Source organism: Diachasma alloeum, unplaced genomic scaffold (assembly GCF_001412515.2).
Source record: "Diachasma alloeum isolate Michigan unplaced genomic scaffold, Dall2.0 Dall_scaffold_00681, whole genome shotgun sequence".
Lineage (NCBI taxonomy): Eukaryota > Metazoa > Arthropoda > Insecta > Hymenoptera > Braconidae > Diachasma > Diachasma alloeum.
In genome coordinates, this window is record NW_021680813.1 from 492,621 (window position 1) to 507,045 (window position 14,425).

Here is a 14,425-nt window from a genome sequence, read left to right on the forward strand (position 1 = left end):
AGACGAATAATTTTCGTAGAGATGAAAAATGTTGTTGTCATTTGAGGCAACTGACTTTATGCACGTAGCATGAACGCAAAAGCAATGGAGGCCTGAATTCAATTAGCACTGAGTTTTCCCCTCCAAAACCGATAATTTTATTTGAACAATTTTGCTGTCCCTCCTTACTTACACTGATAGAATGGATTAGTTATTGTTAACGAATGGATTTTGGTTGGAGGTTAGGGTCTATTCGGTCCCACCAAATGTTCATTCGTTAATAGTTAACGAATGGATATTTGAGGAGCCTTGTTTGACTTGACTTTCGCCATTCAAGTGAACCATTCGTTAACTATTAACGAATATTCATTTGGTCATATTCAACTCTACCATTCGTTAATAGTTAACGAATTTCGTTTGGAATAAATGAATCATTCTATCAGTGTAATAGAAATATTAAGCCGTACTGTTTCAAATACCCTTAGAATACATGTATTGTTATACGTTGGTAGTCAATGATGTAATACTTTCGTCCCTTATTAACGCAGCTCCATGGGTTGGTGGCACAATGGATAAAGTGTGTCCTTTCACAATTGTGTATATTCTATATCTATGGCACATTACGGGTCATAATAATGGTAAAAGAATTTGTGCTAAAGTGACTACGTTCCTTGGCCCACCATTCTGGCTATTTATAATCAATCATTTGCGCATTACTTGATAAAAGATCCAGACTTCAAAAAAAGATGGTACAAAAGCACGATCTTTGGTGAATGCGACGGGTACTGATAGTTGAGCGAGCACATCCTCAAACATCGACAACGATTCCGGACAGGATGCACCATTCCCCTGCAGATTAATTACATTTAGTCAAAAACTGTATGGATACTATTTTCTATTATTATTACTGTAAAATTCTTCAGATTCTTCGTCAATATAGCCACCCATTTTTTTTCAAGGACTCCAAAAAATTTGAAAAAAAAAGTACTTTTATAGTCATTAAAAGTACTCTCTGTGAAGTTTGTCAGATTTTTCAAAATTCTCTGTATTCTCTTCAAGAGCTCTTTTTCTAGAGAACAAGAGTCTCGCGCTGCGCACTCGGGATTTTAATCTGCAAAACTGATCCCTCGTTGATATGCAACAAAACATTCGGAAAATATTCGATAATTTTGAAAGTCTTGGGGTATTATAGCTGATAAACCTGCAATTGGGATTATCACATCACCTCAATTTTTTTTTTACAGAAAAACCACAACATCCAAATGCGAAAAATGGGATTTTAATGAAAATTTTAGAGTTGCAACCGTCTAACCCGCTTTTTTCCTACAATAAAAAATTTATTGGAAAATTTCAAGTAAAAACCTCCACTTCTCAGCAAACAGTATGTCGACAATTTGTCGACAAATTGCCCATGTCCTGTTAAGTTTTAGAAGGTACTGGCAAAAATTGTTTTCTGGGTTGTGGCCTCAATTTTTGTTTCTCTGAGGTGAATTTTCTCCGATAACTATTTTTCGTCGGAATTTTTCCGGATCCATTTATTTCCACCGCGCCTGCTGGAAAAAAACAGAAAAAATTCACAGAGAGTACTTTTAATGAGTATAAAAGTACAGATTTTTTTTCAAATTTTTTGGAGATTTTGAAAAAAATAGGCAGCTGGATTAACGAAGAAACCGTTATAATGGATTGCTGTGATAAAATATTAGGTATATAACTTAATTTTTCACTTTTTTTTCATTAGGTGCGGTGTCTTACTTAAAATTTCAAGTTTTCGTGCCACCTGACTGCAAATTCGGCTTTGAGGCACCATTTTCGGCTCGCGGAGGTGAATATTTAGAAGGTCATTCGGCCGGTAAAATCGCATGTCCAGATGTACGAAATTTCGTCGATGATTTCATCACCTCAAAGCCTGCAAGTTTTTTTTGCAATGACATTCGTATGTTGCCCGATCGATGGCGCAAGGTCATCGAAATCGATGGACGATATTTCGAAGATTGATTTAGTATTTATATATTTTATGTGACATATTTTTTTTATAAAAAAAAGGGAAAAATTAAGTTTTACACTTAATAGGTAGAAAAAACATTACGTGAGTCATGTATTTCCCTGATGGCTTCAGCACTTTCATTGATGAATTCAATATTAATCTGATGAAATCCCATGCGTCACCGTGGGGCGTTGTGCTGATAGGGATGTCAGTCAAATCCCCGAAGACGTAATCAAATTGGCGACCCTCTTCAATCATGTGAGCAAGAGCTTTCACGCAGTCTCCGACAATTATCTGTTTTGAATTCGAAAATAATGATAAAATGATTTGAAAATTACGGAAAACTCTAACATGTATATTTTAGTTCTTAAATCAAATCTATAAATACAACTATGGTTCATTCGTGATTGTGGACAATGTATCGTCCTGAATTTCTCCAAGGTGTGGACACCTGATTCGATCATCCTCTAAAAAAGAACGATTGCAAGAGAGGAATCGTGAAGATGGCAGCACCAATAAAACCGATGGATTTCAGGTAGAAAAATCGAATTATTATAAAACACTTTTAGTCACATAAGAAAGACAGTTTTATTCGTTATTTGTAATACACGTCTCAATGCTCAGTGGCGTCTAGCATCCAAGTGAATAACGGACGAGAGTTCGTGCGCACGAGCGTAACAGCTCGCTGCGCTATACCAAACTAAACCTGTTGGTAATGACTAGCGGGATAGAAGACTCTCACCATCTCGCGTCTGGACTCGATCCTCTCCAATGACATTAATATTAAATCTCATCTCTTTGGCTATGTCACCAGTCTCCTCGTCTTATACCGTATTTTATTAGTTGGTTCCTAAATTCAACATAAAATGATCATTGGTATTTGCATATTATTATTCGTAATTCGATCACTTAGATCTTTATACGGAACAAATGCCAGAGGTTTAGCAAACTCATCTGTGATCTGATCTTTTCATCTACCTATCTGACTTCTGTGAGTCCTAACTTGACACACTATTTTATGTAATGAGCCTGAATGTCAGTGATATGTCTCAATCCCTCTGCTCGTCTCTGAGCTAACTGTGGCTAATTGATTGTCACACCTCAATAGCGTAGGAAGCGGAGGACTAACCAGAATTAATTTCAATGAGTTATAGATTGACAACATCTCTTGGCTCGCTTCACTCATTGCTACATATTCAGCTTGACAGGTAGATGATGCCACGTAGAATTGCTTGTGTGTTCTACACACTATCCCATCTCCAAATAACTTTACATTTTGCAATTTGCCAAGTCTATAGATTTTTCGATCAGAAATTGTATAGTTAAAGTTTGCTAAATATTCATAGCGAACTACTATTTTGTTTATTATCTCTTTTTCTTTTGATTCCTCGTCTGACTTACTTTTACCTTCTACATCTGCTGCCATTTCCTCAACTTTCTCATTTTTCTCAGAAGGTCAATCTGATCCATTGCCTTTTGAATTATCCTGTGATTTAGCCGTGACGCTACGAGTGAGATGTCTTTTTACTTCAGAATCTCCTTCAGCCAATTTCGCTATTATTCGTCTATTTATTATCTTAAATGAGCTAATGACACTTGATTCCAACTGATTTATCTCCAGATCGATAATTTTTTATTACGTATTCTTCAACTATTTCACTCGTTTCAATATCTTGTCCCTCATTTGAACTGCTCTGTGGTGCCCTCTCAATTACGTCTTCAGTTTTTTTCCTTCTCTCGTTATTGCCTTTAAACGCACAATCTTCACAGATCATGCCTAGGTTCTCCACAGCCCATTGAGGGATGTATACCATTCTGCACTGTAGAAAACGTACAAAAATCATAAATATTTCGAGTACGCTAGGTTTCATGAGCGTGGAGCAAAGATTGAAATTTAATGTAATTAATTATATACATCAAATGAATAAGAAAAGGGCGTGAAAGAAGTAAAAGAGGGTATGAGAGTAACAAGACAAGCTGATGACGTGGCTGTGCCGTCATCGGTCATGAGTTTTGGTAAAAATGATGTTCTGTACAAAGGCATCCGATAGTATAATGCCATTGCTGCAGCATTTCCACTAGGTTCAAGCCTCCGTGATACGCACGCATACACACTACGTCTTCTTGACTCTCATGACGCTTCATCAATTTTTGTCATTACACAAAAAATTTTGTCTCCAAATCAATTCGTGAATTTATTGGAATTATGATTTCAGTAATTCCATCTCTAATTTTCTGACAATTTTTCTTTGGTTTTTGATTAAGTAAATTGTAATTTTTATTTTTCATGATCAATTTATTTTATTCAGATGCTCGTTCCCCTTTTCTCCTCCGCCATGATGCCTCATGGCGTCGCGGTGTCACAGCGATCCTCATACTTACAATATTTTCCTTTTAAAATGACGATCACATCCGATACCCCCATTTTCATTCCTCTTCATTTCGTTTTAATTCACTCGATTCTCGTCAAGGTCCACGTGGTGTCTCCAAGCTTCAGTTTTCTTTTGTTATTTTAGTTCTCTATTTTCACTATTTCACGAATTAATTTCGCTCAGTGGAACGCGCGATGTATCCATAACCTGATGGATTACAGGTAGAAAGATCGAATAATTATTAAACACTTTTAATCACAAAAAACAGACACTGTTATTTGTTATTTGTATTACACGTCTCAATGCTCAGTACCGAACTAAACCAGTCGGTAATACGGAACGGGACAGACGACTCTCACCATCCAACAAAAACAATTTCTCTGAGGATACAAATGACCTATGTGTATATTTGATGTATGTAAAATTGGATATCACGTATGACTCCATTATTATTATTATCATCTTTCATATCGTAGAATGAACATTCGACAAATTCTCTATACTTCTAATTTGTTTTGTCACTCAATCCGTGAAGCACAGTTTTGAGAACATTTGTTCCTTGCTGTTTAATTGTTTTTCAACAGTTCGTCTGGAAAAATATGAATTATACAGTATTATCGAGTTTTCGTAGCGCACTGATAGAACGGATTAGTTATTGTTAACGAATGGATTTTGGTTGGAGGTTAGTGTCTATTCGGTCTCACCAAATGTTCATTCGTTAATAGTTAACGAATGGTTCACTTGAATGGCGAAAGTCAATTCAAACAAGGCTCCTCAAATATATATTCGTTAACTATTAACGAATATTCATTTGGTCATATTCAACTCGACCATTCGTTAATAGTTAACGAATCTCGTTTGGAATAAATGAATCAGGAATTGAGAATGAATGCATTGAGAATAAAAGCGTTGTTCATTCATTATAATTACTAAATAAAGTTCTAAGATGGTGCCAAACCAAGTGTCATTACTTGACTATAACCCGTCAGAAACATTTCGTCAAGAGATTTTGTACTTGTCCGAAATATAATGAGCAACTTATTCACAATAAGAAAGTGACATTCTCCAACCAACTCAAGTGGTTTTTACATTAAAAAATTGATGAAAGTTTTATCTTTCCTAGTGTAAGGTATTTTCTTCTTGTCAATTTTTCAGTCATGAGTTTCTTGATACAAGTGAAGAAGAACTCATCAAAAAAACTTATTTTTTTCTCAATATAGAGCATAGGAACATTAACGAAGGTTAATTTACGAACATTAACAAATCTCTGGAATGTTTTTTCCCAGCAATTTCACAATTCGGCCATTAGGAAAAGTGGAGTGATCTGAATTCCGGCTCCACTATTTTGACACGTCCTTAACAAAAATTCAATTGAAATTTATGATTCGTTCAGTAATTTCGGAGTAAATTGCCTACCGACACGCATACAAACAATAGTATGCATTATTTTATGCTCTATTTGAAAGGGGATATTTTTTTTTCTATGTGGAATCGAGTTTCTTGAAATTTTGTGTGATTAGAAATGAATACCTCGTAATTATCGCCTTTTCTCTTATCCAAACAATCTCCGCAAATGCTTCTCATATGCTCACTGCAGGCCTTCATAACAATGTCATCAATCTGCAAAGTTTCACGAAATTGATAAGCTTCCAACAAAGTTGGATTCATTTTGAATAGCACTTACCTCAAGCATCGTAACGTATTTAGGTTTTTCTTTGAGCAGTTCCCAGAGAAGTCCACCATCACCACCTCCCAAGATCACAATTTCCTTCCCTGTGTAATTCTCCTTTCCTCGTTGCATGAGAGTTTCAGTATAGATAAGATCAGCCTCCGACATATCTGATTACATCCACAAAACGTGAGTTGCAGTGAAGAACAATTAATCATCAATTAATGGATTTGGTACCTACTTTGCAGTTCATCGAGGACTAGTAAATTCCCCAGTGATTTTGAGTGAACAATTTGCACTTTCTGGTATGGTGATCGAGCCTCAAATACTAATTTATCGATATCGTACTCCAGTAGTCTCTCATCTATAAAACAAAATTTTCCATCTTGTGAAAAGCATAAACATTATTACCTACAATTATATCTACATATGCCGAGATATTTGGTGACTGGTGAAACGTAAGGCTCAATTTTTCGCTAAAATTTGAGATTCTCTCAATAGACACAGAACAAATTACATGAAAAAAAATCGTAAAACATGGAATGGTATACACACAGAGTGGTATGCTATGTACATGCAATTTGTAAGGAAGAGGTCGATGAGAAATTGGAAAGTTCAATGGATGATCATCATAGGGAATAGATAACACCATTTGCGATTGCTGTTGCTAAGCTTAACGAAAGGGAAAACCATGGAAAAGAAACGTCGCATAATGCAAAAATTGCCAAAATGAATATTGACACTATAGACACTCGTTATAGTCGCACTCATGAGGGATGCACGGAAAAAAAATCCGAGAAAAATTCATGTGCTGAGCACCCGAAACGAGGCATGCTCGCCAACGCTAGTATCTGGCACCTTTTGCCCTTAGTCCACCTCGCGGAGAAACGTCATCAGCGTTTATTTGGTTTTTTTCTTATTTCTAAACTACTATGTGTTATTACATTACTTTGGCTATATTTTATTGTAACGTTTCAATTGAAAGCCCGAGTTGAAGACCCGAGTTTGTAGCAAAGATGTCAGACAAGATATGAATGTTTTTTTGGGCTCAAATGAAAGAGCGGGTCGAGAAATGACGTGCTAGAGCCTCTAAACATGACAAATGTCTCTAAAGATGATATCTGTTTTCAATTGAATAGCAGAGTTGTGACATCATTGTCTAGGAGGACAATGGGGTCTAGGAGTATGTATAGAACATTGGGGTCTAGGAGTCTTCCCTGGTTCAAAACCATCTTTAGAGGTCCTAGCACGCCATTTCTCGGCCCGCTCTTTCGTTTGAGCCCAAAAAAACATTCATATATTATCTGACATCTTTGCTACAAACTCGGTTCTTCAACTCGGGCTTTCAATTGAAGGCCCGATAACGCCTTTTTTTTCAGGGGTGATTTTTCAAAAATTTATTTTAATAAAAGTACTAACTAGCAAATGTTTTTTATTAGCTTGCAATTTTCTTCAAAACTACTTCAATGAGGGAAAAAATAAAAATTTGGAATATCTATACGTGAGGGGCTAATTGGTCGGATCTAAATTATTATATCGGACTATTGTTCAAAGGGCCGAATAATTCTATTATCTGATATTAATTATTTGATGATTTTTGATGGCTTATGCCGTATAAAATGTTGTGTATTTACGTCTCATTGGCATTTGAGAGGAGTGGCAACTACGTGGGTTTCCGGTATGGAGGGTTTCGTACGTCATGAACCTCCAATCAGAGACTGAGTCGGGGTCGCAACCAGCCAGAGGGTTGGATTTGAGTGATCGGGAAAATGCGTGGTAGAGCGCCCCGGTGAAGGGACTTCTCGTTTGGGTGTTGAACGGAACGGTTCGGAATTTTGGATTTCGGTGGAGATTACTTAACGTTCTTCCGAGTCCTGATTTCTAACGTTTACCAGGGTTCGACCTATTTTCTGGGAGTCCTGCGGCTTCTGGGAGTCATCGGCAAGAGATTCTACACTCTGGTGAGCGGTGGAATGTTAGATTTGAATTTATTTTGTAACGCCACACTGAGTGTGAGTCAAGGATATCGTAATATCGTGATTTATATGGACGCTTAGGTCCATGGCAAATGAGGTCATTTCGTTTGTTCGTTAGATTTTTGGCGATATCTTGTCTCTCGCTTGGCGAAGTATTTATCAGGTCCGGATTGAATTTTAACTGGATTTCATTTGATTTATTCTTCATCTTGGATGATTCGTGTTAGAATTAGCAATTAAATTCAGTGATTAGAAAACTAGTGTCGCGACGCTCGTTTCGCTTGTCATCTTTTACTCGTGTGGTTGGCCGAAAAAACCCCATCGCAACAGCCCGAGACAAGATTTTTTTGTAGTGATTTTCAAGTTTTCGAGTTTGGGAAGTATGCAATACCAATTTCCAGACGAGAAATCGTGAAAAGCTGTACAGAAAATATCTTATTCAGTGATGCCGAGAGACGAGAAACTGCATCTTCTCGTCTCGTCTCGTTGACAGGAAACCAATCTCTTGTCTCGTCTCGTATCGAAATATAAGAACAATCTCTTCTCTCATCTCGTAGAGAATTGAGAGATTCTTTCGTCTCGTCTCTATAATCCAATTTGCACGAAAAAAATACACAAAGGGGCAGAGAGGGGGAGGGTCTCTCGACCCTCGTCTCGTTTCTCTCGCGTCTCGCGGCATCACTAGCCTAATCATACGCTCTCCTATTGAAATACTCTAGAAGTAGGAATACTTTAGAAATTTCATTTTTTCAAATTAATTTTATTCCTAGAGGGACGGTGCTCGAAGGGAAGATCCATACATCTACAAGTTTTAGCGTGGTCTGACCTTTAAATTGGTGATCGTGAAAACCAAACTTTTGTAAAAATTTTATTTAACATGCGAAAAAATTATTCATCTGTTTGCCAGTTCTAACTCACCTCCAGCTCAGCCTGTAAACTTCACGCTCGTCGAAAACGAAATTTGTAACCTTGTACTTCAACGTACTATTCTGAATAGGGTACGTCGACGTCTATATTCTGGTCGGTTGGCTCAAGGCGCCTTGGGATTAGTCAAGCGCTCGACCGTCTATATAACGTCATGAATGGTTCCCGAACGTTTGAAATCGCCGATAATATTTTGAAAGTTCATGGTTTAAAAATGATTTATTTATGTGTTAAACCAGAAATTTAAAAAAAAAATTAAAATCGCACGAGTGTCCTATTGAAGTAAGTATCGCAATGTGCAGGCAATTCTTCCCAAATATTACCTCCTCTTGGGAATGAGATTAATCTGACATTTATCCATCTCAATGAATTCGTATTATACACATCGGGAATCTTTTGCATCTCCACGTAAGCGATCGCTATATACAAGATTTGGAAATTTACCGTGAACATATTAAAAATAAAAAAACTCACCGGCGGTGGGAAAGTATCTCTCAAATGGGCCACCGCGTTTGAGTGGAACAAGCGCGTGTGATCGAGTGGCTGTAGCCGCTGCCTGCATTGCTGTCTCCAAGTCTCTGGCCGACTACCATTAGCCATCAAGCGAACCAATGAATAAACAGAACAAACGCATCTATCTAGTTAAAAGAACTTTCTACTTTCTATTATAGGGTGAAAATCCCCTTCATACATAATCACAAATAACAAACACAATGGTGGTTGTTATTCTTGATTTCTAATAATAACAATAACTCTTCGGAAAAATTTCATTTCTATTCATAATTTCTAGAGACAGAAAACCATATAAAGGGTTTCCCCTTCCACGGTAATTCATGACTGTACGATTGGTTGTGCTATAATGATATAATGCTATTTAATCAATTATTTCGAAGAAAATTAATGAGGATTATTGAGTGCAGGAGGTTCTGAAGATTTTCGAGAAAAACTGAATTGCAAGCGCTGGGGATATTCATCATTCAGCATTCCTCGGCAAACGTCCCATTATTCTAAACTCTTCATTTGATAAATTTCAATTTTAAACAAACAACTCAATAATCTTATTGAATAATGGATAAAAAAATGGTTTCATCATAGCAGATATAACAAGGAGCTAAAGAAGGAAAAATGTGAATAAATATGGAATAGATAAAAGAAAAATACCAAATATAAACAAGGAACAAACTCGAAATTTTATTAGGGGTCTGCAAAAGTTCTCGACGTTTCTTGGAAAAACTGATTGATTATCATAAATTATATGGAATAATTGACCTCACTAAAAATATTTGCCCTCATTCCTCATGACTTCATGTCATCCGTAAGAATTAAAATTCAGAGTTGTGGTATAGAAGCGACAAAGTTATTGATAAATTTTCGGATGTCTCCAATATTGTCAAATTCCAGTGAGAATACGTTTGTATAATCCGGTGATCTTCAGGAGCCACGGTATCTGGGGAATACACCGGCTGTAATAGACCCACCCAAGCCCCATAATTTTACTTTCGACGCTTTTGCAATGTACGATTGAGCATTGTCATGTAGCAGGATAATTGGACTAAACCTTTTGTCAGTGTACGGTCATTTTGCCACCGAACGAACGCATTGTCATCGTTGAATGTCATGAAATGTGAATGTTTGGCCTTGAGTGAAGACAAAACCAAACGGTTGGAAATTACAAAATTAATAAAAAACGCTAAATGGTACAATTTACTAACAATGTAATTTTAACTTATTTTAATGAAACAGAAAAAACACTTGTACACAAATTTTACACTGGTTCATCAAAAACTTGGATTAATTGAATCTGAGAGGTGAATAATAATAATTTGTATTTAAAAATGTTCGTTATGCGGAGTTCGTTTCCGTGGATTGTGGGAGGCGGTTGAAAATGTGAAGTCTGGAGATGATGAGTCACGGATTATAAAATACACTATTTATTAGTGGACTCGAACCACTTCGTTATGTCACTAAATACACTTAATTTCAGTCTCTTGTCATTGGTTGAGTTACTGACTTGATATAACACTGGTCATTCACTGATAAATGTTCTGTGCTACTTGTCTCTGATAATTACTTAAACGGTTGACTTTAAATATGGTGATTTACGTGACACGTTGATAATTCGTTGCTGATGTACTATTGTACGTGGATAAACTATAACTCTTGCTGATGTACTTAATTCGCGTTGAGTCTACTCTCTATTTGATATTGTGATCTGTTACATTGTTATGGAGTTGAGAGACTAACTAACAACTGTACTATTACTGATTTTACATATTGAGACGCGACATCTCAGACGTTACGTATTGTACTGGGTCTCTATGATCGAATAGATTGATACAGGTTGATGGCTAGATTGATTCTTTTCTGTGATGTACTCGGTTGAGCGGTTATGCTGATACTTTTATACCGAAAAGCCCTTTCTGGGTGATTCGCTGACCGTTGACCGTTGACCCGAAGTGTCCCGATTAATTTCGAGGATTGCCGAATTATTTGAGAGGTAAATGATAGAATGATAGCTACGTTTCGAACAAGGTCTTTACCAAGAGATCGATATTTTGCATCAATCCTGAGATATTGTGAAAAACCTAATTGTCAACTCAATCTCGAGATAATTTTTCAATGAATATCTCAGAATATACGGTAGATGGAGAAATTTTTATAAAAACGTTCTTATAGACGTTACTCAGCGCTACAAAACGATTTGTACAAAAAATTCTCCATCCCCTTTACGTTTCGAGATATTTTTAAAAAACTAATTTTTTGGGAGGACAAAATTTTGTTTTTCCCTCCATCTTACCTCTATTTCGACGAGAAATTTTCTGTACTGTTAGCAAACAAAAAAATTTATGTTGTGAGACTGAGAAAACTAATGTTGAAAACTCCAAACATGATTTTCGCCTATACAGTCAGGTGCTAAGTCAAAAATAACTTCCTTTTCTACACACCAAGGTGTGCATAAGCATGTATTCATAATCATTGCCGAAGCCCGAGTGGTAAAATCGACGATTACGCATACGAAGTGTCCGCACATGCAGAACCCAGCACTTCCACATGCGGAGCTATTCTCATATAACGCGGCAATAGGTCTCCTGCCACCAAATGCACAACATGATATTTGCGGAGTGGATAGTTCGTTTGCACATAATCTGTTGTCATAATAATTTGCACATATCATAATAAATGCATTTCTCAACACCGATTATGATTTTCGTTTTTTGTTTGGCGAGGAGATTTATGCATATATTTAATCATAGAGCAAGGAGGTTCACAGGGTTGAACTAAATTTATCTACTGAAGTTGGAGCACACAGTGTTAAATTCACAGAACAGGAAAACGAGTTGAATGATACAACTGATAAATAACCCAGTCATTGGAAGCCTCTATTTGTGACGCCAAGAACTTTTGCACACTCCTAATAAATTTCTCGGTAAAGCATTTTTCTACCTGATAGTGTCAAATAGAGATCATATATGGTTCCTCGCCTTACAGGTGGTAAACGTTTGCTGCGTTGGCTATTTAAAGCCATGGCAATGTCAGCTTCCAAGTCACGCCACTGCTACAATGTCCTGTCAGTTAACGTTGCTTCTTGCCCGTTTTCAATTAATCATAAACGCTACTTTGATTTTAATTGAGAAAAATTGGTGTGAAGCAGTTACTATCCTTCGAAATTTCTAATGATCGTATCAATTTTAGTGGAATTATTGTTGTAATGATTTGGACTTTTTTTTTCTAAATTCATCGTGGAGAAGATTGTTTTAAATCATGAAATTATTTGTATATTTCCTAACTGCATATCAACTACTGACATATAGCTATAAACAAAGTTAGTACCTCGAGGCTCATGAGTGCCTGTTCGTCGTCTTGCTTGTAGTATTCAATGTTAACTGTCACAAGGCCCTCTGCATATCCTCGGACAGTAATGAGACTGCCTCTTGGTCCTGTGTAGAGAACAAAGAAACTGTCGTCGATGGTTGACTCTGTCAGGGGCTTGAGACCGTCGAAATGATCCTTCAGAACACTTGCAATTGTTGATTTCAAGTTTGAACGCTTGTCGATATCGCCTACCGTGTTAGACGGTACTGTGAAGTCCAGGAGTACAGTGTGAGCCACCATTATGATTCTTGTTGGGCACATGTGGAATAAATTGATGAAAATAAATTATTTATTTCTTCAATTAAGGATGTATTACACTCTTTTCGCAAAAATTTAAGTTTTTTGCATTTTTCTGGCAAATTGTTGAACGGATTGACGTGAAAAAATATACCGTTTTTACGTTTTATCATTACTGACTCATGAAATTTCATGATCGTGCAATCATTTTCCTGCGTTTTTTCTAAAAGTTTTTGAAAATTTACAAAACTTTATAAAAAATGCAGGAAAATGATTGCACGATCATGAAATTTCATGATCGTGCAATCATTTTCCTGCGTTTTTTCTAAAAGTTTTTGAAAATTTACAAAACTTTATAAAAAATGCAGGAAAATGATTGCACTACCATGAAACTTCGTGAGTCAGTCAATAATGATAAAACGCAAAAACAATACAGTATTTCGCGTCAATCCAATCAATAATTTGCCAGAAAAATGAAAAAAACGTGAATTTTGACCGAAAGGGTGTAGTACATCCGTAATTTCGATCAGTCAAATTAATTAGTGATATTTTTGCTGATCGGCGGTGTATAACTGCTATGGAGTTAAAAAGTATAAGCCTTCGCAGATTGTTCTTTTGACGAATAATAACCAATGTATTCACTTTATTCTTCTTAAGATTATATGGTGTGTTGAAAATATTCTTCTGAGGAAAAAAAAGGTTGATATAGATACTCAAGAATGTTGTAAGGCCGGGAAACACCACAGCATCAGAAGCCTATAAATTTTAATCTGGTAGTAGTACATTGTTATTAGAAGTCACTGCTAGTTAAGGTATAAATACGAAAATTAAATTGTCCTTGAGATGTACAGCAGCTATTTTAACATAAAGCTACCAACATTTTGTTGAGGACTTTTCACGAAATATTACGTCATCACTGAAGGATTAAGAAATGATTGATATTCCAGTGCAATATGAGTGATTATCAGGATAAAACATCTACAATTATTTCATAATAACGCAATAGTCAGTTGAAAGCAATGCAAAAATTGAAAAACTTATGGAATAACAATGTTACATTGAGTATGATCATTCTTATATGGGATTTCACCTGTGGTTGAGAGACGAGAGAAGTCAAGGTTCAACAAAATTATTATTTTTTATTCACAATTTTATATATTTTCCTCACGAACTATAGTAGTTTTTATGTAATTCACCAGACAACCCGGGATGCTATTCTCATTATTATTATTTTGTATAGCACATAGGTTACATTCAACAAGGATAGACCTGAGTAGAGGCCTGAATCAAGAGGTTTGAGTGAACCTAAGAAAATTAGTATTAGTCCATGAAAGAGATGACGCCACGGTCGATCATCGGCAACTATCATACCTTATCGGCAACAATGAGTTGGGTATCGACGCCGCAGACA

At 36.3% G+C, this 14,425-nt stretch overlaps 1 protein-coding gene across 6 annotated transcripts; it reads right to left on the bottom strand.

Moving 5' to 3' along the window:
* Window positions 1–561: 561 nt before the first annotated feature.
* Window positions 562–14,268, bottom strand: LOC107044162 (spermine synthase). Of its 6 annotated transcripts, XR_001461303.1 has the most exons (10): window positions 14,105–14,268; window positions 12,736–13,024; window positions 9,379–9,490; window positions 6,246–6,368; window positions 6,020–6,174; window positions 5,866–5,955; window positions 2,066–2,257; window positions 1,732–1,885; window positions 1,342–1,532; window positions 744–828 (listed from the first exon to the last, which is right to left on the bottom strand). XR_001461303.1 is itself a non-coding variant. In XM_015265950.1 (8 exons), the coding sequence occupies exons 2-8, from the start codon at window positions 13,015–13,017 to the stop codon at window positions 682–684; spliced, it is 1,101 nt and encodes a 366-aa protein (XP_015121436.1). In that variant the 5' UTR covers window positions 13,018–13,024; window positions 14,105–14,268; the 3' UTR covers window positions 562–681. The 6 variants fall into 6 exon arrangements, 3 of the variants coding, with proteins under 3 accessions (XP_015121436.1, XP_015121438.1, XP_015121437.1); XR_001461302.1 differs by lacking the exon at window positions 1,732–1,885 and having other exon boundaries at window positions 1,342–1,529; XR_001461304.1 differs by lacking the exon at window positions 1,342–1,532 and having other exon boundaries at window positions 765–828.
* Between the last annotated feature and the right edge of the window lie 157 nt (window positions 14,269–14,425).

Bases quoted from the DNA above. Each gene is read 5' to 3' on its own strand.
- LOC107044162 (XM_015265950.1), bottom strand. From the start codon at position 13,017: ATGGTGGCTCACACTGTACTCCTGGACTTCACAGTACCGTCTAACACG. The intron at 9,491-12,735 runs GTACTAACTTTG...GGCTAATGGTAG, and splicing joins AGGCACTCATGAGCCTCGAG to TCGGCCAGAGACTTGGAGAC. The intron at 6,369-9,378 runs GTGAGTTTTTTT...TTTGTTTTATAG, and splicing joins GAGATACTTTCCCACCGCCG to ATGAGAGACTACTGGAGTAC.